General features: G+C 49.5%; 1 protein-coding gene across 1 annotated transcript in view; it reads right to left on the reverse strand.

Annotated features, from left to right (window-relative positions):
* CDHR2 (cadherin related family member 2) overlaps positions 1 to 24,869 on the reverse strand; it is a 436,943-nt gene that overhangs the window by 393,428 nt on the left and 18,646 nt on the right. The window contains exons 2-3 of the mRNA XM_073651379.1: positions 7,221 to 7,290; positions 4,281 to 4,346 (exon numbers count right to left, since the gene is read on the reverse strand). Coding sequence (XP_073507480.1) covers positions 4,281 to 4,346; positions 7,221 to 7,272 — 118 coding nt within the window. The 5' untranslated portion in view covers positions 7,273 to 7,290. The remainder of the gene's footprint in view (positions 1 to 4,280; positions 4,347 to 7,220; positions 7,291 to 24,869) is intronic.

Here is a 24,869-nt window from a genome sequence, read left to right on the forward strand (position 1 = left end):
TTTTATGGAGATGGAAATTTCCTTCTCCAGCAGGACTTGGCACCTGTCCACACTGCCAAAAGTACCAATACATGGTTTAAAAACAACAGTATCACTGTGCTTGATTGACCAGAAAATTCACCTGACCTTAACCCCATAGAGAATCTATGTGGTATTGTCAAGAGGAAGATGAGAGACACCAGACCCAACAATGCAGACGAGCTGAAGGCTGCTATCAAAGCAAACTGGGCTTCCATAACACCTCAGCAGTGCCACAGGCTGATCGCCTCCATGTCACGCAACATTGATGCAGTAATCGATGCAAAAGGATCCCCAACCAAGCATTGAGTGCATTTACTGAACATACATTTCAGTAGGCCAACATTTCAGATTTTAAAATCATTCTTCAAGCTGTTGTTATAAAGTATTCTAATTTACTGAGATAATGACTGTAACATACCTGGCGGCGTCTTTGCATAGTGGTCCATCTCCCACTGTGCAAGAGCGCGCACTTGATCTCCAATCCAGAATGTCTCTCTGGCTTCCCTCCATGCTGTCTGTTTGCTTGTCTTTCTGCTGCTTAAGGGCGGCACCCGATCACTTCCTGCTTTTTGTATCTGCTGCAGGCACACCCCTTGTGCGTCCTCAGCCTATTGCTGTCTGTCACCTGGTATTTAACCCAGCTGCTCCAATGAATCCCTGCCTGAGCATTGTGTTTCATTCAGTGTGCTCTTTCACTCTGAATGTGCCAGGTCCCCTTCTATGTTTGCATGTCAGCCTTTTCTGGGGGCTGTATTTCCAGGCCTGACTGAACACGCTCCTTGCCTGTTCGTTCCGCCTTCTAGGGGCCGCATACCTAGACCCGCTCCTGTATCTTGTTTGTCCTGTCTGAACACGCTCCTGGCCTGTTCCTCCCACCTTCTAGAGGCTGCATACCTAGACCCGCTCCTGTATCTTGCTACTGTGTCTGTTCTTGTCTGTATACTCTTCTAGCCTGTTTCCTGTGTTTCTCTATGTCCGTATCTTTCCTTTTTCTGCAGAGTCTGAACTCGCACCTAACTCCTGCTCGTTGTCACTGTACTCCCGTTTGTGAGTTTGTGGTCCACTCGCTACTTCACTGCAAGTACCCTGTGGGTATCTAGTTCTGCCTTTCCCTTCCTGTCTGTTCTGTGTGAACAGAGCCCTGTCCCCCCTGCTCTGCCTTGCTCACCGCTCCGGCGGTTCTAGCCTGCTCTGCCTTTCTCACCGCTCTGGCGGTTCTAGCCTGCTCTGCCTTGCTCACCGCTCCAGTGGTTCTAGCCTGCTCTGCCTTGCTCACTGCTCCGGCAGTCTTGCTCCGCTCTGACCCTTTGCTCACCGCTCCGGCAGTTCTAGCCTGCTCTGCCTTTGCTCACCGCTCCAGCGGTTCTAGCCTGCTCTGCCTTGCTCACCGCTCCGGCGGTTCTAGCCTGCTCTGCCTTTGCTCACCGCTCCGGCGGTTCTAGCCTGCTCTGCCTTTGCTCACCGCTCCAGCGGTTCTAGCCTGCTCTGCCTTTGCTCATCGCTCCGGCGGTTCTAGCCTGCTCTGGCTTGCTCACCGCTCCGGTGGTTCTAGCCTGCTCTGCCTTGCTCACTGCTCCGGCAGTCTTGCTCCGCTCTGACCCTTTGCTCACCGCTCCGGCAGTTCTAGCCTGCTCTGCCTTTGCTCACCGCTCCGACGGTTCTAGCCTGCTCTGCCTTTGCTCACCGCTCCGGCGGTTCTAGCCTGCTCTGCCTTTGCTCACCGCTCCGGCGGTTCTAGCCTGCTCTGCCTTTGCTCACCGCTCCGGCGGTTCTAGCCTGCTCTGCCTTTGCTCACCGCTCCGGCGGTTCTAACCTGCTCTGCCTTTGCTCACCGCTCCGGCGGTTCTAGCCTGCTCTGCCTTTGCTCACCGCTCCGGCGGTTCTAGCCTGCTCTGCCTTTGCTCACCGCTCCGGCGGTTCTAGCCTGCTCTGCCTTTGCTCACCGCTCCGGCGGTTCTAGCCTGCTCTGCCTTTGCTCACCGCTCTGGCGGTTCTAGCCTGCTCTGCCTTTGCTCACCGCTCCGGCGGTTCTAGCCTGCTCTGCCTTTGCTCACCGCTCCGGCGGTTCTAGCCTGCTCTGCCTTTGCTCACCGCTCCGGCGGTTCTAGCCTGCTCTGCCTTTGCTCACCGCTCCGGCGGTTCTAGCCTGCTCTGCCTTTGCTCACCGCTCTGGCGGTTCTAGCCTGCTCTGCCTTTGCTCACCACTCCGGCGGTTCTAGCCTGCTCTGCCTTTGCTCACCGCTCCGGCGGTTCTAGCCTGCTCTGCCTTTGCTCACCGCTCCGGCAGTCTCGCTCCGCTCTGACCCTTTGCTCACTGCTCCGGCAGTCTCGTCCTGCTTTATTCTTGCTCACCGTTCCAGGCGGCCTCGTCCTGCTCTACTCTTGCTCACGGCTCCAGGCGGCCTCGTCCTGCTCTACTCTTGCTCACCGCTCCAGGCGGCCTCGTCCTGCTCTACTCTTGCTCACCACTCCAGGAGGCCTCGTCCTGCTCTACTCTTGCTCACCGCTCCAGGCGGCCTCGTCCTGCTGTACTCTTGCTCACCGCTCCAGGCGGCCTCGTCCTGCTCTACTCTCTCTCACCGCTCCAGGCGGCCTCGTCCTGCTCTACTCTCGCTCACAGCTCCAGGCAGCCTCGTCCTGCTCTACTCTCACTCACCACTCTGGGCGGCCTTACTCTGCTGTGTTTGTCCGCCACATCTTTGGTTCTGTTCCTGAGTCCCAGTGTGTACTGGGTCCTATCACGCCTGTGTTCCTACCTGCTAGTGCCTCCCTGTCTGCACTCTAGCCATGCTTGCCTGTACCCCTCTGCCTGCATACCCGCCTGCCTGCATACCAGTCATGCCTGCCTATACCCACCAGTCTGTGTGCCAGCCTAACCTGTCTGTTCCTGTATTCCCCTGTGTGGGTCAACAGCTGTGTCCGGGGTCTGTCCTGGAGTAGCACCTGGTCCCTCTGCTCGGTTCCTCCTTGGTGCACTGGCGTCGTATGCCGTCGTGCGACCCTGGTCGGATCGGGTGAATACCTAGTTACGCCCCTCCAGGCATTCACTCTCCGGCACGGTCCAGTGGAATCACACGCACACGCCGCTCAGCCCGGGCGTGTGCATTACAGCGACTTTTGTGTTTTCATTGGCTGTAAGCCATAATCATCAACATTAACAGAATTAAACACTTGAAATAGATCACTCTGTTTGTAATGACTCTATATAATATATGAGTTTCACTTTTTGTATTGAAGAACTGAAATAAATTTACTTTTTGATGATATTCTAATTTAGTGAGATGCACCTATACACAGATCATTGGTCTGTTGGTAAAAACGTTCATGTGAAATACCCCATTGACTAGCACTAGTCAGTGAGCTGTCCATATACTATTGGTTTTGCATACGTTCAACACATGGACATATAATGCGCTCATCTGAATGAGCCCTTATGCTGTATATAGATATAAAAGAAGGAAGTAGACATGCGCCAGTGCACAGCAATCTTGGAAGCAGTTGTGAGAATACATCAAGAGGGTATAAGATAGGCTCTTGCAGATAGCAATTGCACAGCTCTTCCATTTGGTGATGCTATATGAGTTTTCTAAAAAGAAAAGAGCACTTTTGCACCTTTCATCCATATAATAATATTGGTGGTAAAAATGTGCTAATTAAAAAAAATGTATCCATTAAATTGTGCAACATATAATATGATTGTGGTCAACTAAAAATGGTTTTAAAATAATAGGCTACAAATAAGCTACAGTTATATCTGACATGAATATTTCAAACAATTTTTAAGGGAATCTGTCACCAGTTTTCTGCTACCTCATGTGAGAGCAGTCTGATGGAGGCAAAGAGAAGCTGAATCCAACGAGGTATCACTTAGATTACTGGGTGCAGCCGTTCTGACACGATCAGACCTTTTAGATTTAGCAATGAAGGCGAGCTGAGAAAGCTAACCCCGCCCACACGAGGCTCTGTATATACAATGTCCATAGACAGTGAGCTGCTTATCACACAAGGGGGTGTGTCGGCCAGAGGCACGCCCCCTTGTTATGCTGAGTCACAACAATGATAAGCTGCTGGTGCTAAAACAATCATTAGAGGCAAACAAAACCTCAGAGCTTGATAAGAGAGGCACTGCTGAAATCTGTGTTTTAACCCCTACAGCATGCTGTCTTCAGATTACATAGCAAAAACCTGCTGACAGATTCCCGTTAATAATAGAGTGCAATAATTATTTACAATTAATTACTAAGCAAAGTGTCACTTACCAATTGGTAAATCTTCATATACTGCTACAAAAATATCATGAATAACTGGTCGACTGTTTGCAGCAACTGAAAAACAACATTTACCACTTAGGTGTCATTCTTTAATCTGTTCTGGAAAAATGAAAGCTACATTGTGATTGGCTGTTTTTTTCTATGTTTTTGTTCTATTCTGTCATTTTTAATAAATGAGACCCATTATGTAGTTTGACTACGAAATGCTAAGGTTCTGAGGATTCTGTGCTTTATGACATTCAAACAAAGATAAAATGTAAATGTGAAAAAGTCCCCACATGGAGCCTTTCCCAAGCAACTGTGCACATTACCCTTTTACAGGGTTTCTCACAAATTCATAAATGGGTAAAATTGTAAAGTGCTTGTAATAACAAGTAACTTTGCTATTTAAACCTTATTTAAAATCTTTTCCATTCTTAAGAACGGAGTAATTATAAATATTATAGTATACAACTAGTTGCTTAGGTTACTGGACACCTCTGCAGACTATCTGAGGTGAACGGTTTCTTTGACAAGGAGCTCACTATTGCAAGCTCTGTGCTTCAGAGCTTGAAAGTGCAGCTCTGAAACTGAATTACTGCACCCTCTCTCTTTTTTATAGCTTGATAAAGGCCCTGCTGGGCCGAAACATTGTGATATTTCTGTACTAATAAAGTTACCAAAGGAGGATGTCTAGTGCCCTGTTTCCTGGACTTCTATATATTACTACAACCTTGCGGAGGGTTGCACCAAGTGTGCACGGACAACAGAGTGGTGCACGGGACTCATCTATTGCAAGTATATTGATTGCTGGATCAGACAAGCTTCAGTGCCCATATGTTCTTTCGATACTGCAGAGGCAAAGCTACCTGTTACATCAGAGAGAGCACAATTTAGATCAGCAGCATGCCAATGCCGCTGATTAGAACTGTCATTTTTCAGGAGTGCACTTCCCTCTAGTAAACAGGAAGATAGTAGGTGGGGGAGCATTGTGCTCCTGAAGAAGGAAGATATGCACACTATTAAGTGCTGTTGGTGTCATCCCTGTTCAAAATGTATCTACTGCCACAAATGTTAATAAAACTAGTAATCAAACTATACCTGTTTAACCCCTGTAGTTCTAGCTCTGCATCCTGGATTCTCGTGGCCAATCCTGTAACAGTAATATTGTTTCGATTCCACCCCTCAGTCTGTCTGGGACATAGTTACTGATGGCTCAGCCATCCAATCTGGTACAGGGGCGTACTGAAGCTGTCAGTACTTTGACAGCTCAGTGGCCAGTCTGGTGCAGGGGCGTGCTGAGCTGTCGGTGTTTTGATTGACACCTCAGATGTCCAATCTGAGACTGGGAGGAGCTGGGCTGTCTCCAGGTGTTCATTGTCCCAGGTGATTGCCTGGCTACTTAGCTCCGCTGTTAGTTCCAGACCTCAACCAGATTTAGCTTTAGCTCAATGTGGTTTATTTTCTCTGTGCCTAGTGTTTTGCTTGATGATCTTTCGTTGCCTGACCTTGGACCTAGTTCTGAGCATCTGTTTGTTTAACTCCTTAGTTCTGATCCGCTATCCTCCTGGTATTTTGACCTCAGGCCGTTACCTGACTACGTATTTGATTCTTCCCACTGTTTATGGCATACCCTCCTGTCTTTTGACCTCTGGCTCCATGACTATCCCAATTCACGGCTTGTCCGTGAGAAGTGACTCAGCGTCACAGATATCTTGTATACCTCAACACTGGCCTCAATGATATACAGCACAAGACTGCAGAGGCCAGTAATGCCAGACATCACCAGTCCACTGGAACCAGGTTAACACAATCATGGAAATCATCCACTCTTCTTGTAAGTGAGTGGTGGCCTACATTTTAACCCCCTTAGAGGCCCCAGAAACCCCAGTCCACTAGTGCCTGTAAATCAGAGGTAAAGCAAGTAGCTTGGGCTACAGATGGTGGTGCAGTCCTAATAATTTAAAGGGTTATGCCATTCCTGCTCTTTTTGGAATAAAACAAACCATTTGACATATTCCTCTGTCTATTTATCCCCTTCCCTGCCCCTATTCATTTTCCATTTAGTACTGGTACATGTTGAGTGTTACCTAAGGGGCAACTGAAGGGATGGCATGAATCAGTTCTGGAGCCATCTTTCCTGGGTGCGTGAGGTGTTTATTGGCATCCTCATTGGTATCATTGATGGAAAGAGCTCCTCTTTATAGGGTTATGTTACGCTGAATTTTTGGGGGTGGTGAAAAATGGGGTTTTCAAGCAGAAACAGCTTCAGGAAATGTTTCTTCTATGTTGATTATTCTAAGCGCTTTTTGTCCTGAAGCATTTTGTTAACATTTTTGGGAGCATTTTCTGTAAATCTTTTTGAGCATTTTTTGTGGGTGAACATTAGGCAATGAATAAAATTGTACTGTTTTATGAGCCAAAAACACTTCAGAAACCCTTACAGAATGCTCAAAAAGATGACTTATGTGTCTTTGTGGCATTTTGTTGCCTTCCCATTGACTTCTATTATAAAGTATGGAGCGGCTTCATAGATCGACAGGTCTCTTCTTTTAAACGTTTTTGACAACTGATGCTAATTAAAAGCAATCAAAATGTTGAACTTGTGAACACCAATTCCTTTTTCAATAGTAAGGGACAGGAAAAGTCTTTCAAGCATTTTTTGGGCGATTTTTCAGGTCTTTTTTGGATTCCTCAAAAAACTCAATGTGCACATAGCATAAGAAGCAATTATAGTGGATATGGCTCCACCCTCCCTCTCCTATGTTTTAGCCTTAATAAACAGTGCCACCTACTTTATCAATTATTTGGTGTCATGTGTCTTATTTTTATTGTTCATTTATATGTGAGTTTATTTAATTTGTGCTAGCATTCATTATGCATGATGGATCTAAAAATTTTAAAACAGCTAATCAGTTTATGACTAAGATCAAGAAAAAAAACATTTACCTTGGCCACCGCCATATAGAAGCAAAGGAAGTAGGCACAGGATCCAGATCATTGTTCCACCATTAGTGTCCTAAAGTCAGAAGGAAAATAAAAAGTCATGGTCAATTGCCTGTCACAATCTCCTATCATATTATTCTACAATGGTTTATCCAAAACTGAAGACACTGCAGTAATAGTTTGCAATGCCTCGACCATGGTTCACTGTAGGCAGGGTGTCCTTTCCAGCGTATGCTTCATTCTTCCTCTACCAGACATAATGAGGAATCAAATGCCTGAAAAGTTTCAGTTTTGTTTCATTGATTCACAGAAAAGAATACGAAAACTTATGAGGCTATTTTATATTGCTTTTAAGCATATTAGAGATGACCTTCGTTATGCTGTTGAGTGAAAAGAGGTATGCTTCTTGGAGTACAGGCATGGATACCTTTAGCTTTTAGTATGAGCTTCTGAGTGTAAACCGAATTATCAGTGCCTGCTGCCACCAAATCATGCTGCAGGTCATTGCAGTAACTTTACTCCTAAAATATTTAATAAAGTGGTACAGTAGTTCAATGGAGGATGTGCTGTAAATGTTTTCATCAGAATTTGGAAAAGTAATGAAATGTCCTATAAATGTCTGTTCTGTTCCTGATCTAAGAATCTCGGCTTTTAGTTGAGATGAATCTGTGCTGCACTTTATGTACACGCTCAGTAGTGAGGCAGTGCTGTGGAGTAGTGGAGTCGGAGTTGGAGTCGGAGTCAGAAGTCAGGGAAATTGAGGAGTCGGAGTTGGTGGTTTGGCTTACCAACTCCACAGCCCGGGTATTTTGATCACCTGCCTCCTCAGGAATTTAGAGGCAGCCAGTGATAATTTCTACCCTCTGCCACATCTGGATTGTATCGTCAATGTTAATTTAACTTTGAATTTGTGAACCTTGTTTCCAACTGTATCTCAAGGAACTTTCCATACCTTTACATTTTTTTGTTCCATTTTTTTTGTATGTGCAAAGCAGGGGTTCCAGCTCTTAAAAGGGTTTCCCCCAAATGCTTCAAAATACCTAAAATGTCAAACAGAGCAGGTACTCACCCTCCCTTGATTCAGTGCCATCTCGGTGCCGCTGCTAGGGTCTTGGTATTTTGGCTACAGCAGTGGCTTCATGTCAACAATGCAAATCACCGCAGTAGCCAATCACAGAGTTCAGCAGCTCATGCTCTGAGCTCAGAGATAGGGTACAGCGGTGATGCATGCTGTCAATATGGTGTCATCTCTGCACTCAAAACGCCAAGACCCGAGCAGCGGTGGGAAGCCATCACTGCACCCACGGAGGGTGAGTACCTACTATTTGTTATTTTAGATATTTTATAAAGTTTGGGGTCCCCTCTCCTTGAAATGGAAAACCCCTTTAACTTTTTGGATCACTTTCTTGACAGCCCAAGGATATTAGTGAACTGGAAGCCACTGTGTTAGGAGGGCGGTTGCCGACAACTTTATTATAATGGAACGCAACCGACCCCGGAGTCCGCGATGCAGCCTGGAGGACTGCTGCAGAACACTTTCTGGGTGAAACGGAAAGCAACCAACTTAAATGATAAACTCTTCCGTGTTACTGCACACAGGAACAGGCATAGCGGTTCGCTCAATCTCCGTTAACAGCACGGGAGATGTGCAACCAGGAAACTATCGGTAGCCCTGTTAACTACACAGGGACTACACTGGCGGCGCTAGGATGCATGTGTGACTACGCCGACGGGTACACGTGCCTCCATCCGGCGTGCTACCGGACTGCAGGGTATTACGCCACGTGTCTGACAGACGATAGCCGTGAACAGGACGTCTGCAGGCTGCTCGGAGTGTTAGGCGACCCCTTTGGCTGAGCCAGACTGCTAGACGAAGCCACCTGCCTCTATGGAGCTAACCTGCCTAGCGGAAACTACACGTGGAACAGAGTCGTCCACACAACAGCATCACTGCTCAATAATCAGAGCGCGCCGTCGTGTTTGTGGGCGGGCCTTTTAAAGACTAAGCCCTGCCCACCGATGCGCCATTGGTGACGCTACCCGTGGACCAATCAGGCGGTGCCAGGTCACTGGGTCAGGTGGGTGCCAAACCACCAATCATGATCCGCCAGGTCATGGGCATGCTCAATGCGACGAATCCTGGACTTAGACCACAAAAGCCCTGTCTCCCTCTGAAACCTATGCTTAACATTGCTAGGCACAAATACCCAGGAGACAATCTGCACATCTCGTGGACCAGATAGGTGTTGGGGCTGATGATGATGTTGAGCAGCATCAGCCCCAGCTGGACCAAAATGGGAGACCGCAGAAGCTTCTGGACCCATTTTGAATCCAAAAAGTCATTATCTCAGTAAATTAGAATACATTATAACAACAGCTTGAAAAATGTTTTTAAAATCTGAAATATTGGCCTACTGAAATGTATGTTCAGTAAATGCACTCAATACTTGGTCGGGGCTCCTTTTGCATCAATTACTGCATCAATGCTGCGTGGCATGGAGGCGATCAGCCTGTGGCACTGCTGAGGTGTTATGGAAGCCCAGGTTGCTCTGATAGCAGCCTTCAGCTCGTCTGCATTGTTGGGTCTGTTGTCTCTCATCTTCCTCTTGACAATACTCCATAGATTCTCTATGGGGTTAAGGTCAGGCGAGTTTTCTGGTCAATCAAGCACAGTGATACTGTTGTTTTTAAACCAGGTATTGGTACTTTTGGCAGTGTGGACAGGTGCCAAGTCCTGCTGGAGAATGAAATTTCCATCTCCAAAAAGCTTGTCGGCAGAGGGAAGCATGAAGTGCTCTAAAATTTCCTGGTAGACGGCTGCGCTGACTTTGGTCTTGATAAAACACAGTGGACCGACACCAGCAGATGACATGGCTCCCCAAACCATCACTGATTGTGGAAACTTCACACTAGACCTCAAGCAGCTTGGATTGTGTGCCTCTCCACTCTTCCTCCAGACTCTGGGACCTTGATTTCCAAATGAAATGCAACATTAACTTTCCTCTGAAAACAACACTTTGGACCACTTACCAACAGTCCAGGTCTTTTTCTCCTTGGCCCAGGTAAGACGCTTCTGGCGTTGTCTATTGGTCATGAGTGACTTGACACAAGGAATGCGACACTTGTAGCCTATGTCCTGGATATGTCTATGTGTGGTGCCTCTTGAAGCAATGACTCCAGCAGCAGTCCACTCCTTGTGAATCTCCCTAAAATTTTTGAATGGCCTTTTCTTAACAGTCCTTTCGAGGCTGTGGTTATCCCGGTTGCTTGTGCACCTTTTTCTACCACACTTTTTCCTTCCACTCAACTTTCCATTAATATGCTTGGATACAGCACTCTGTGAACAGCCAGCTTCTTTAGCAATGACCTTTGTGGCTTACCCTCCTTGTGGAGTGTGTCAGTGACTGCCTTCTGGACATCTGTCAAATCAGCAGTCTTCCCCTTGATTGTGGAGCTTACTGAAACAGACTAATGGACCTTTTTCATACGCTTAGGAAGCCTTTGCAGGTGTTTTTTGTTATTTTTTCTAATTTCTTGAGATAATGACTTTTGTGTTTTTGACGCGCCCCCTGGGCCGTGGGGTACCCGGTGCCGGGCCGGTCGATGCTGGGGGATGTCACAGTGGCGGTGACCCGGTCCGTGACCCAGGGCGGTCAATAAAAGGAGTTATGGATAGGGGATTTATAGTGTTTTTATAGAGTTCGTGATGCCATCTGTGGAATGCGGCTAAAGGGAGCCACCGCTGCGGAGCAGGTCCTTTGGAGCTGATGTTACTGCAGCAGGGATAGTGTGGCTCTCCACAGGAACAGCTAGCTCCAGGGCAGTGTGGATATTGCAGGTTGTGCTGGGCGTTGTAGTGCAGGGGTTGATGGCGCAGCAAGAAACACAGAGACCAGGAAGTGCAGTCCCAGGGTCTTTACTGGTGCTGATTAGACAAGCCGGGACTAGGGTACTGGCTAGAAGTGGAAGCCCGGGCAGCCTGGAAGCAAGTAAAGAATCCTCCTTGCCAGGTGAAGTTGGAGGCCTTCCCTTTCCACTAAACTCTTTGGCCCTGCTACTTGCAGCGGTGCGGTGGCCCACGTCCCTGAGTGCAGCGTTTCTGTGCTCACCCGTATGGCAGGCAGTTCGGGCCTTGCTGTTGCGTCGCTCCCTCGTGGCGGTGCTGGACCCTGCAGTACTGCTGAGCCTCCGGGCGTCTGATGGGGCCAGGAGACCTGCAATCTCCTGCCCTCTGGTTTCTACTGCTGGGCCTTCGGTGCCCCACAGCCTCAGACTCCGGTGTCCGGTTCTTCTGTGCTGGTGATTCTGGGGCGAGCTGTCGCGCAGCTCCAGTCCCCAGCTCCTCTCTCCTCGACGTCCTCGCTTCAACTCCTCACACTAAGACTAACTAACCCTGCCCCCAGATCCCAGTTGCCAAGGGGAGGTGCTCCTCTTGCTGGTCTGGAGCCAGGAAAGTGTTGCATGTTTAGTATACCTGACTAGGGAATCCCTGCTTGCTTCCAGGCATGGCATTACCTCTTTTGAGGGAGGCAATGCCACTGTGGCAACCGGATCCCCGGGGTGCCACATTTTCATTGGCTGTAAGCCATAATCATCAACATTTACAGATATAAACACTTGAAATAGATCACTCTGTTTGTAATGATTCTATATAATATATGAGTTTCACTTTTTGTATTGAAGAACTGAAATAAATAAACTTTTTGATGATATTCTAATTTTGTGAGATGCACCTGTATTAAACTGAATGGTTCACCATCACTTTGTATGAAAGAAAGAGGCACCAAAAGATGTAAGAAAGATTCCTTTCCTCATTTGTTTTCTGTGTTGATCCATACTCTTGGAGAGAGGGTTGGAACTATCCTCCAGGATGAAGCAGCAACTGATAACCTACTGGGAATGTTTGCAATGCCTGACAATGCCTTGTCAGAGTTGGTCTACATTTCCACAACTCCATTAAGTGAGTGGTTATCTAAAAAGCCTACCATGCTGGATGTCATTGGATTTTTGACTAGGTACACAGGAATTGAAGCTCAAGGGAGATAATTTGCATATTCCTGATGCAGTCTGGGAAGAGTGAAGAGTCTTCGCAAGTCTGAAGCTTTTTGGGTGTAGCTGGATCGAGCTGCTTGAAGGGAATTGTCAAACCGCGCACCGGTCTTTACGGTTATTCCACTGAAATTTGTTTTGTTCAGTAGGGGAGGAGACCTCACAAACTCAAAAAACACCGAATTTTGGGCGTTGCTTTGGACAGAAGGACATCGGAAAACCACATGAATTTTTACACGATCTTCACCGCTTTGACATCATAGAAACATTAAGAACATTGAAGAGGCCAGTAGCCATTTGATGAGCTGCATTGCATGCTACATGTTCACAGACTTACCAGTAGAAAATCCAAACTTCACTTGCCAGAAATGCTAGCTTGTGTCCCTGTTGGAGGAAAAGTTGCAAAGCCTAGAAGAGAGAATAGCTACCGTATTTTTTGGACTATAAGATGCACCGGACCATAAGACGCACCTAGGTTTTAGAGGAGGAAAATAATTTTAAAAAAATGAAGCAAAAAATGTGTTCATGATGCACTTTTAAGGGGGAGGGGGTCTTCTGTTGACACTGGTATAGGGGTAATATCCCCCAATTCTGACAATATCCCCTATCCTGGTATGTATGCCCCCCCCACTTCCTTTTATATGTGGTCCCGATCCCCATCCTGGTATGCCTGGCATCCATCCATCCTAGTATGCATGGAACCCCTCCATCCTGGTATGCATGGCACCCCTCATCCTTATCCTGGTATGCATGGCACCCCTCATCCCTATCCTGGTATGCATGGCACCAATCATCCCTGTCCTGGTATGCATGGCACCCCTAATCCCTATCCTGGTATGCATGGCACCCCTAATCCCTATCCTGGTATGCATGTCACAGCAATCCCCATCCTGGTATGCATGGCACAGCAATCCCCATCCTGGTATGCATGGCACAGCAATCCCCATCCTGGTAGGCATGGCACAGCAATCCCCATCCTGGTATGCATGGCACCCCTCATCGCTATCCTGATATGCATGGCACCCCTCATCCCTGTCCTGGTATGCATGGCCCCCTCATCCCTGTACTGGTATGCATGGCACCCCTCATCCCCGTCCTGGTATGCATGGCACCCTTAATCCCCATCCTGGTATGCATGGCACCCCTAATCCCTATCCTGGTATGCATGGCACCCCTAATCCCTATCCTGGTATGCATGGCACCCCTAATCCCTATCCTGGTATGTATGGCCCCTCATCCTAATCCTGGTATGTATGGCCCCCTCATCTTTCTCCTGTTATGTATGCCCCCCTCAGAGTTATCCTGGTATGTATGGCCCCCTCATCTTCATCTTGTTATGTATGGCCCCCTCATCTTTATCCTGTTATGTATGGCCCCCTCAGCGTTACCCTGGTATGTATGGTCCCCTCATCCCTACCCTGGTATGTATGGCCCCCTCATCCTTACCCTGGTGTGTATGGCCCCCTCATCCTTAGCCTGGTATGTATGGCCCCCTCATCCTTATCCTAGTATGCATGGTCCCCCTAATCCCCATCAGGCTGCACATAAAAAAAATAAACACTCCTACTCACCTTTCTTCTCTCTCCTCCAGCGCTGCGTCCTGTCTGCCCGCACTGATCTCTCCATGTGAGCCGCGCATGACGTCACTGCCATGCGCGGCTCAGAAGGAGAGATCAGCTGCCGGAAGTCACTGCTCCCCACGCCGGGACTGTGTTGAATATTCATGTCCTTTAACAGCGGGCACAGGCGATTCCTGCAGCAGCAGGAGCCTCGCCGTGGGGAGTACTGAATATTCATTTTCTTTAGCAGCAGAGACAGTGTAGGCTGCAGCAGGTGGCTGCTGCCTCCTGTGCCCCGCTCCTCCACCGCTACCGCTCCCCCCCACACCCTACATATATATACACCCCCCCCCCCAACATTCGGCCTATAAGACGCACCCCCCATTTTCCTCCAAAATTTTGGAGGAAAAAAGTGCGTCTTATGGTCCGAAAAATACGGTATATTGAAAATTATTAAGGAAGGTGAGGAGTTCTTAGACAGAGCAGAAGTATCTCTTCAGAATACAGAAAGAGAAGAAATTTGTAGTGTACCTGAAGAAACAGAGGAATGGAAGCATGTGACCCAGAGAAGCAGGAGGATCGGGAGGCAGTCTGCAGTGCACCCATACTACTCAGGAACCAGTACCAGGCTCTGACGCAGAATAATAAAAATCAAATACATCAAGATAAGACTTTGCCCACAAAGAACAACCTTGTAAGCACTCAGAGTCTTCTTGGATGGAGAAAGAAAAATGTTGTAAAGAAGAAACAGAGAGTGGTGGTCATGGGGATCACCTATTGAGAGGAACAGAGGCCGCTATCTGCAGACCAGATATAACTTCAAGAGAAATGTGCAGTCTTCTAGGTGCAAAAATTAAAGATGTGTCTGACAGGATATCAGGACTCTTCAGACCTACAGATGACTACCCATTCCTGCTAATACATGTGGGGACAAATGACACCGCAAGAAATGACCTGGAAACCATCTGCAGTGACTTTGAAGACTTAGGCAAAAAAGTGAAAGAACTGGGAGCGCATGTGGTCTTCTCATCCATCCTCCCAGTGGATGGCAATGGAACAAGGAGGTGGAGCAAGATTCTACGTCGATGGTGCCATCAGCAAGGATTTGGATTTCTGGATCACGAGTTAATTACCTATATGATGGACTACTTGCTAGAGATGGACTCCACCTAACAAAGCTGGAAAACATATTTGGAAGTCGCCTTGTTACACTCATCAGGAGAGCTTTAAACTAGAACATTGTGGGAAGGGAAGCAAAAGGCCAGGGAAAGCCATACAGTGAAAAATACTGTTGAGAGCCGGCACAATACTTACCTCTCTCCGTGCCTCCGCAGCAGCTCCGGTCTCTTCCGTGTCCTCTGACTGTGACGTCTCAAGTCAGAGGGCGCGGTGACGTCTTTCCACCACGCTCTCTCCTGAGCCGTCACAGCGCAGAGCGGGAAGACGCCGGTGCGGGTGAGGAGTCCGGAGCAGCGGCAGCATTTTTTAATGTATGGAGGCATGGGGCATTATAAGGGAGGGGGGGAAGGTGACATCCTGCATGGGGCATTATAAGGGGGGGGGTGACATCTTGCATGGGGCATTATAAGGGGGGTGACATCCTGCATGGGGCATTATAAGGAGAGGTGACATCCTGCATGGGGCATTATAAGGAGGGGTGACAATGCATGGGGCATTATAAGAGGGGTGACATCCTGCATGGGGCATTATAAGGGGGGATGACATCCTGCATGGGGCATTAAAAGGGGGGTGACATCCTGCATGGGGAATTATAACGGGGGTGACATCCTGCATGGGGTATTATAAGGGGGTGACATCCTGCATGGGGCATTATAAGGGGGGGTGACATCCTGCATGGGGCATTATAAGGGGGGATGACATCCTGCATGGGGCATTATAAGGGGGGTGACATCCTGCATGGGGAATTATAAGGGGGGGTGACATCCTGCATGGGGCATTATATGGGGGAAACAGCCTGCATGGGGCATTATGTGGGGGAACAGCCTGCGTGGGGCATAATGTGGGGGGAGCAGCCTGCATGGAGCGTTATATGGGGGCCAATATCCTGTATGGAGTGTTATATGGGGGCCAGTATCCTGTATGGAGCATTATATGGGGGCCAGTATCCTGTATGGAGTGTTATATGGGGACCAGTATCCTGTATGGAGCATTATATGGGGGCCAGTATCCTGTATGGAGTGTTATATGGGGGCCAGTATCCTGTATGGAGCGTTATATGGGGCCCAGTATTCTGTATGGAGCGATTCTGGTTTCTGAGCTATTGTGGAATTTACAATAGATATCGGTCATGTAATGTAAGAAGTGAAATCTTTGGCCTTGTACTATACATATATTTCTCTGCGGTATCTGTGCATCATGAATCGTGGTATGTGTTAAAGGGGCCCACTGAGACTCTTTCTCCCAAGGCCCACAAAAACCTGGAGCCGGCCCTGGTCGCATTGTATGTTAGAAAAGCATATATCTCCACAGAGATAGAAGCTTCAGAGACTGGGAGTTCTGTGGAAACTGTTTGGGTAAGAATACAGTGAGAGAACAACAGAAAGGACACCGTTGTAGGCGTTTACTATAGGCCACCTGGGCAAGCTGAAGATATAGATGAACTCTTTATGCATTAGATGGCTAAGTTATCAAAAAAATATGACATAGCGATCTTGAGAGAGTTCAACTATCCAGACATTTGTCGGGAATCTCTCTCAGGCAAAATTAACGGGTCCAGCAAATTTTTATCCTCTCTTGCTGACAACTTTATCTTCCAAAAGGTAGAAGAGAGAACAAGGGGATCTGCTACCTTGGATCTAATTCTCACAAACAGGGAGCAAATGGTTGAAGAGGTAAGGGTGGCTGGGACCCTAGGAGGCAGCGATCATGGTATCATAGAATTTTGGATAACTAGAGGAGGAAGACCTGTGAAGAGTCAGACTTTAAGGTTGGACTTCAGAAAGGCAGATTTTATGGAACTCAAAGAGGATAGGAGGGGTCCAATGGCTGTATGTCCTTAAGGACAGAAATGTCCAAGAAGGAAGGGAAATTTTGAAAGATGAGATTCTCAAAGCGCGATCGTTAACAATCCCTAAAATAGGGAAGAATAGGAAGCATTTAAGGAAACCAGGATGTATGAACACAGAACTTAAACACATGCTTAAAAGAAAGAAATAAATATTTATCAAATGAAAAGAGGGAGGCATATCTAAAGAAGAATATAATGCTCAGGGCACGCATCAGATTAGCTAAAGCTCATAATGAATTTAGGCTTGCAAGAGATGACAAAAGCAATAAGAAAGGATTTTGGGGGTATATTAAAAGTCAAAGAAAAGTCAAAGAATCTAAAGGATTTTTACAGGATGAAAATGGCAAAAAATAATGCTGAGAAGATCTGTAACGGGTCTGGGAGGCGGAACCTCTGAGCTACTATACAAGGGGGCGGTCCTTGTAAGGGAGCGGGTGGCGACCAGGCAGGCAGTCACAGCAGGTGACCGGGACAGTCTCTGGAAGAATGGGCAGGAGGTCACGGCAAGTGACCGGGGCAGTCTCTGGATGAACGGGCAGATGGTCACGGCAAGTGACCGGGGCAGTCTCTGGATGAACAGGCAGATGGTCACGGCAAGTGACCGGGGCAGTCTCTGGATGAACGGGCAGATGGTCACGGCAAGTGACCGGGGCAGTCTCTGGATGAACGGGCAGATGGTCACGGCAAGTGACCGGGGCTGTCTCTGGGTAAAGGGTTGGTACGACCTGTGGCGGCTGATGGTAGACGTGAGCTCCCAGGTGAGCAGGCGAGAGTCTCTGGATAAACGGGTGGTCACAGCATGTGACGGCGGAGCCTCCAGGAAGACCAACAGACAGGTGGCAGATGAGCGCTCCCAGGTGAGCGGGCAGAAGTCTCTGGACAGGCGGGTGGTCACAGCACGTGACGGCAGAGCCTCCAGGTAGGCTAGCGGACAGGCAGCAGATGAGCGCTCCCAGGTGAGCGGGCAGGAGTCACTGGACAGGCAGGTGGTCACAGCACGTGATGGCGGAGCCTCCAGGTAGGCTAGCAGGCAGGTAGCAGATGTGCGCTCCCAGGTGAGCGGGCAAGCTGGTCCATAGACAGACTGACAGGAGTTGGAAGGCAGACCGTCGGACCTCAGGCAAGCAGGCAGGTAGCTGATGTGCGCTCCCAGGTGAGCGGGCAAGCTGGTCCTTAGACAGACTGACAGGAGTTGTAAGGCAGACCGTCGGACCTCAGGCTAGCAGGCAGGCAGCAGAATATCAGGCAGGAATAAGACAGCGAGCTGGCAGGAATCTGGCAGGTATCTGGCATGTAACTGGCAACGGGACCTGAGGGCTGAAGCAGAGTAGAGAACAGTGCAACAACATTGCTCGGGCACCTCCATTTTGGAGGAGGTGCCTTATATATGGTGAAGTCCTCCGGCCATTGGCCGGGGACTCCTTAGGACGGCGCGCGCGGCCCCTTTAAGAGGGAGGGAGAGCGCGCGCCCTAAGCACAGTGGCCGGGAAGGAGCGCGCGCTGCCAGCAGAGCGGGAGGAGGACGCCGGGCACGGAGCAGAGAGGTGAGGGGAACAGCGTCCCTGCCTAGCAGAGGGCAGGGACGCCGGCGCTACAGTACCCCCCCTTTAGGCCCCCCCTTTTTTAGGCCAGACAGAAATTTAGCTAGGATAAGAGGGGCATGGATGTTCTCCCGGGGCTCCCACGTTCTCTCCTCAGGACCAAACCCCTTCCAATCTACTAGAAAAAAGGTCTTTCCTCTTACCCTTTTGGTGGCAAGAATGTTCTCTACCTCAAACTCGTCCTCAGCAGAAACCGGAGCAGGAGGCGTACCTGTAGACTTGGAAAAAGAGTTAAGTACCACAGGTTTGAGGAGAGATACATGGAAGGAGTTAGGGATCCATAAGTTGGCCGGGAGTTTCAATTTATAGGCCACCGGGTTGATCTGACTGATGACCTCCAGAGGACCGATGAACCGAGGCCCTAACTTGTAAGAAGGTATCTTGAGTCGGACATATTTAGATGAGAGCCAGACTTTATCTCCAGGACGAAATTGTGGAGGATCCAGGCGTTTTTTGTCAGCGTGTCTTTTCATCCGTTCGGACGACTGAAGGAGTGCGGATCGGGTACTCTCCCAAATGGAGAAAAATTTGCTAACGAGAGATTCCGCAGCCGGGTTGTCCACAGAGGTGGAGACAGGAAAAGGAATCCGAGGATGCTGACCGAAGACTACAAAAAATGGGGATTTGGAGGAGGATTCGCTCTCGTGATTGTTATAAGAGAACTCGGCCCATGGTAGGAGATCCACCCAGTCTGAATGATGGGCATTAACGAAGTGCCGGAGGTAACTGGTCAGGTTCTGATTGATCCGCTCCACTTGACCATTGGACTGTGGGTGGTAAGCGGAAGAGAAGTCCAGGGTGACGACTAGCAGTTTACAAGTGGCTCTCCAGAAGCGTGAGGTGAACTGTACCCCACGATCCGACACGATGTGGAGGGGCAGGCCATGAAGACGAAAGATGTGACGAATAAAGTCTTTAGCTAGCTCGGGTGCAGACGGGAGGCCTGGCAGGGGAACGAACTGAGCCATCTTGGAGAAGCGGTCAGCGACCACCCAAATGACAGTACAACCGGCAGAGACTGGGAGGTCAGTTATAAAGTCCATTGCTATATGCTGCCAGGGGGCAGCAGGTACAGAAAGCGGAAGGAGGCGACCGGCTGGCAGATGTCTCGGAACCTTGTTGCGGGCGCAGGACACACAGGCAGAAACAAAGTCTATTACGTCCTTGTGCAGGGTAGGCCACCAGTAGTGCCGGGTAATAAGCTGGAGGGTCTTTTTCTGACTGGCGTGGCCAGCCAGTTTAGACGAGTGACCCCAGTGAAGGATCTTCTCCCGATCAGGTACTGATACGAACGTCTTTCCGGGAGGGAGACGATTTAGACTCACGGGAGCCACCTGCATTACTCTGGCGGGATCGATGATGTGTTTCGGATCTTCCTCGAGATCAGACACCAGAAAGGATTGAGACAAGGCGTCCGCCTTGACGTTTTTGTCAGCCGGGCGAAAATGAAGAACAAAATCAAAGCGAGCAAAAAACAAGGACCACCGGGCTTGGCGCGGGTTAAGTCTCTGGGCATGCTGGAGGTAAGCCAAGTTCTTGTGGTCAGTGTAAATTATTACCGGGTGAAGAGCCCCCTCGAGCAGGTAACGCCACTCCTCCAATGCCAGTTTGATGGCCAATAACTCTCGGTCTCCTATGGAATAATTGCGCTCTGAGGAGGAGAAGAGTTTAGAGAAGAAGCCGCAAGTTACCATCCTCCCGGAAGATGATTTTTGAGTAAGTACCGCTCCGGCTCCAGAGGAGGAGGCGTCAACTTCCAGGAAGAACTGCTTGTTGCCGTCCGGGCGATGCAGCACCGGGGCGGAAGAGAAGGCCTGTTTTAAGGAAAGAAAGGCCTCCTCTGCTTCGGGCGGCCACTCTTTGGGATTAGTACCCTTACGGGTGAGCGCGGAAATTGGGGCAGTCCGGGAAGAGAAGTGTGGTATGAAGAGGCGGTAGTAGTTGGCGAAGCCCAGGAACCGCTGAATGGCCTTCAACCCCTCCGGTCGAGGCCATTTCTCGATGGCAGACAGTTTCTCTGGATCCATTCATAGGCCGGTCTGAGAAATAATGTAGCCCAAAAATGGAAGCGAGGTCTGCTCAAAGAGGCACTTCTCGTATTTAGCGAAGAGGTGATTCTGCCTGAGCCTGAGCAGGACCTGACGAACGTCCCTCCGGTGCGTCTGGAGATCCGGAGAGAAGACCAAGATGTCGTCCAGGTACACCACTACGCAGGAGTAGAGAAGGTCCCGGAAGATGTCATTGACCAACTCTTGAAAGACGGCAGGAGCGTTACAGAGACCAAAGGGCATTACCAGATATTCATAGTGGCCGTCCCGGGTGTTGAATGCCGTCTTCCATTCATCCCCCTGACGGATACGAACCAGGTTGTACGCCCCACGGAGGTCCAGTTTGGTGAAGATTCTAGCCCCCCTCAGACGATCAAATAACTCCGGAATGAGCGGAAGGGGGTACTTATTCTTCACCGTGATCTGGTTAAGGCCTCTATAGTCTATACAGGGACGCAGAGAGCCGTCCTTCTTTTTGACGAAAAAGAAGCCTGCCCCCGCCGGGGAGGTAGATTTCCGGATGAATCCCCTGGCCAGATTCTCCTCAATATATTCGGACATCAACCGGGTCTCAGCAGCGGATAATGGATAAATACGCCCACGGGGAGGAGTAGTACCGGGTAACAGGTCGATAGGGCAGTCGTATGGTCTATGAGGGGGTAGTGTCTCTGCCTCCTTTTTATTAAAGACATCAGCATAAGACCAATAAGGAATCGGAAGTCCAGGTAGATTAGCTGGGGTAGGAGAAGGACGGACGGGATGGACGGGAACCAGACAGGTCTTATGGCAGTCCAGTCCCCAGCGAAGGACTTCTCCGGTCTGCCAGTCAAGCACGGGTGCATGTCTCTGGAGCCAAGGTAGACCTAGCAAGAGAGCGTGAGAGAGTCCAGGCAGAACATGAAAGGAGATACTCTCAGAATGCAGCATTCCCACCTGCAGAGTAATGGATTCGCTGATGAGTTGGATGGGGCGTGGTAAGAGACCCCCATCCACGGCAGCAACAGACAAGGGTACAGCCAGAGGTTTGGTGGGGATGTGGTATTTCTCTACCAGGGACTGTGAAATAAGATTCCCGGCTGCTCCAGAGTCAAGTTGGGCTAGTTCGAAATAACGGTTCTCCCCGCAGACGATTGAGACTGACAGCAGCAGAGATGGAGAGGATTTATTCTTGTCTAGGTCGACCTCTCTGAGCGAACCTAGACACAGGCGTTTCCCGACCTCTCCGGGCAGGCACGGATCCGGTGCTCCTTACTGCCACAGTAGAAGCAGCTCCCCTCGGCACGGCGTAAGTCCTGACGGGTTTTGACCATCTTGGTCTGGTCGACCTGCATAGGCTCAGGAGAGTGTACCTGGGGAGAGAAGGAGGGAGTGACGGGTTTCTGAAAAGTAGGAGCTAGACGTGGAAACCTCCTCTCACGGGTGACCTCTTTGGCACGCTCCTGGAACCGTAGGTCAATCCGGGTGGCAAGAGTTATTAGGTCATCGAGAGTGGTAGGAATGTCCCGACCGGCAAGTTCATCTTTAATACGGCCGGACAGACCCTCCCAGAAGACGGATACCAGAGCGTCGTTATCCCAGGCCAGCTCCGAGGCAAGGGTACGGAACCGTATGGCATATTGGCCCACGGTGAGACTTCCCTGACGGAGGCGTAGCAGTGATGATGCGGATGAGGTCTTCCGTCCGGGTTCATCGAAGACTTTCCGGAAAGCCGTGAGAAAGGCAGGCAAGTCGGACACCAGGGGGTCTCCTCTCTCCCATAGAGGATTTAGCGAGGCCAGGGCCTCCCCTGTGAGATGGGACATGATGAAGGCAATTTTGGCCCGGTCGGAGTTAAACTGGTGGGACAGGAGTTCAAAGTGCAGGGTGCACTGATTTATGAAGCCCCGAGCCTGGGCGGAGTCGCCTCCGAAGCGAGGAGGTGCAGAAAGCCGGGGTCCGGGGTAGGATACCATGGTATTAGTGGGCAGCGGAGCTGCTAGATTGCGAGTCATGGCACTGGCGGAGGTTGCTGGCGGAGCAGTCAGAGTGTCCAGGCGAGAATTGACATTCCGCAGGTGACCCAGGATGGACTCCTGTTGGGACCTCTGACGGGACAATTCATGACACAGGTCCGAGAGTGAGGGAGCTTGGGTGCCACCGGGTTCCATGGCCCGAGCAAACTGTAACGGGTCTGGGAGGCGGAACCTCTGAGCTACTATACAAGGGGGCGGTCCTTGTAAGGGAGCAGGTGGCGACCAGGCAGGCAGTCACAGCAGGTGACCGGGACAGTCTCTGGAAGAACGGGCAGGAGGTCACGGCAAGTGACCGGGGCAGTCTCTGGATGAACGGGCAGATGGTCACGGCAAGTGACCGGGGCAGTCTCTGGATGAACGGGCAGATGGTCACGGCAAGTGACCGGGGCTGTCTCTGGGTAAAGGGTTGGTACGACCTGTGGCGGCTGATGGTAGACGTGAGCTCCCAGGTGAGCAGGCGAGAGTCTCTGGATAAACGGGTGGTCACAGCATGTGACGGCGGAGCCTCCAGGAAGACCAACAGACAGGCGGCAGATGAACGCTCCCAGGTGAGCGGGCAGAAGTCTCTGGACAGGCGGGTGGTCACAGCACGTGACGGCAGAGCCTCCAGGTAGGCTAGCGGACAGGCAGCAGATGAGCGCTCCCAGGTGAGCGGGCAGGAGTCACTGGACAGGCAGGTGGTCACAGCACGTGACGGCGGAGCCTCCAGGTAGGCTAGCAGGCAGGTAGCAGATGTGCGCTCCCAGGTGAGCGGGCAAGCTGGTCCATAGACAGACTGACAGGAGTTGGAAGGCAGACCGTCGGACCTCAGGCTAGCAGGCAGGTAGCAGAATATCAGGCAGGAATAAGACAGCGAGCTGGCAGGAATCTGGCAGGTATCTGGCAGGTAACTGGCAACGGGACCTGAGGGCTGAAGCAGAGTAGAGAACAGTGCAACAACATTGCTCGGGCACCTCCATTTTGGAGGAGGTGCCTTATATATGGTGAAGTCCTCTGGCCATTGGCCGGGGACTCCTTAGGACGGCGCGCGCGGCCCCTTTAAGAGGGAGGGAGAGCGCGCGCGCGCGCCCTAAGCACAGTGGCCGGGAAGGAGCGCGCGCTGCCAGCAGAGCGGGAGGAGGACGCCGGGCACGGAGCAGGGAGGTGAGGGGAACAGCGTCCCTGCCTAGCAGAGGGCAGGGACGCCGGCGCTACAAGATCGAACTTTTAAATTCCTATTTTGCTTCTGTGTTCTCTAAGAAAGTAAATGTAACATCAATTGATCTTCACTATACTATTGAAGGAATAGAAGAATCCGCACAATCTATAAACATAGAGATGGTGAGGGAATGCTTAGCTAACATAAATTAATTCAAGTCTCCAGGTCCAGATGAATTACATCCTAGGTTACTGAAGGAGATAGCAGATTAAATTATTGAGCCACTTTCCATAATCTTTGAAAGTTCTTGGAGAACTGAAGACGTCCTAGAAGACTGGAGAAGAGCAAATGTTGCCCCTATCTTCAAAAAGGGGAAGAAAGTTGACCCAGGGAACTATAGGCATGTGAGCCTTACTTCAATACCAGGAAAGATCTTTGAACAAATTATTAAACAACATGTATGTAAGTACTTGGATAAGAATACATTAATTAACCAGAGCCAACATGGGTTTGTAACTAATAAGTCATGTCAGACTAACTTAATTTTCTTCTATGACAGAATCACTGACTGTGTGGATCAGGGAAACGCAGTAGGTGGACAAGGCAACTGTTAGGTGGATTCATAACTGGCTTAGTGATCGGACCCAAAGAGTGGTGATAAATGGTTGCACATCCAGTTGGAAGAATGTCCCAAGTGGGGTAGCACAAGGCTCTGTCCTGGGCCCCTTCGTTGTTCAACATCTTTATCAATGATTTAGATGAAGGAATTGAGGGTAAACTGATTAAATGTGCTGATGACAAAAAGCTAGGAAGGATAGATAATACTAGAGGAGAAAGAGAGAGGATTCAAAAAGATCTAAACAAATTGGAACTGTGGGCAGCAGCTAACAGAATGTTTTTTAACAGGGAAAAATGCAAAGTCGTACATCTAGGCAAGAAAAATTAAAAAAAGCATATACAAAATGGGAGGAATAGAGCTAAGCAACAGCACACGTGAAAAAGACTTGGGTATACTAATAGATCACAAACTGAACATGAGTCAACAGTGTGATGCAGCAGCAAAAAAGGCAAACACAATTCTGGGTTGCATTAAGAGAAGCATAGAGTCTAGATCAGGTGAAGTAATTATCCCCCTCTTCTCCTCTTTGGTTATACCTCATCAGGAATACTGTGTCAAGTTCTGGGCACCACATCTTAAAAAAGACACAAAGAAACTG

This window comes from Phyllobates terribilis, unplaced genomic scaffold (genome assembly GCF_046119375.1).
Source record: "Phyllobates terribilis strain yellow unplaced genomic scaffold, ASM4611937v1 Scaffold_11__3_contigs__length_659146591, whole genome shotgun sequence".
NCBI classification, from domain to species: domain Eukaryota; kingdom Metazoa; phylum Chordata; class Amphibia; order Anura; family Dendrobatidae; genus Phyllobates; species Phyllobates terribilis.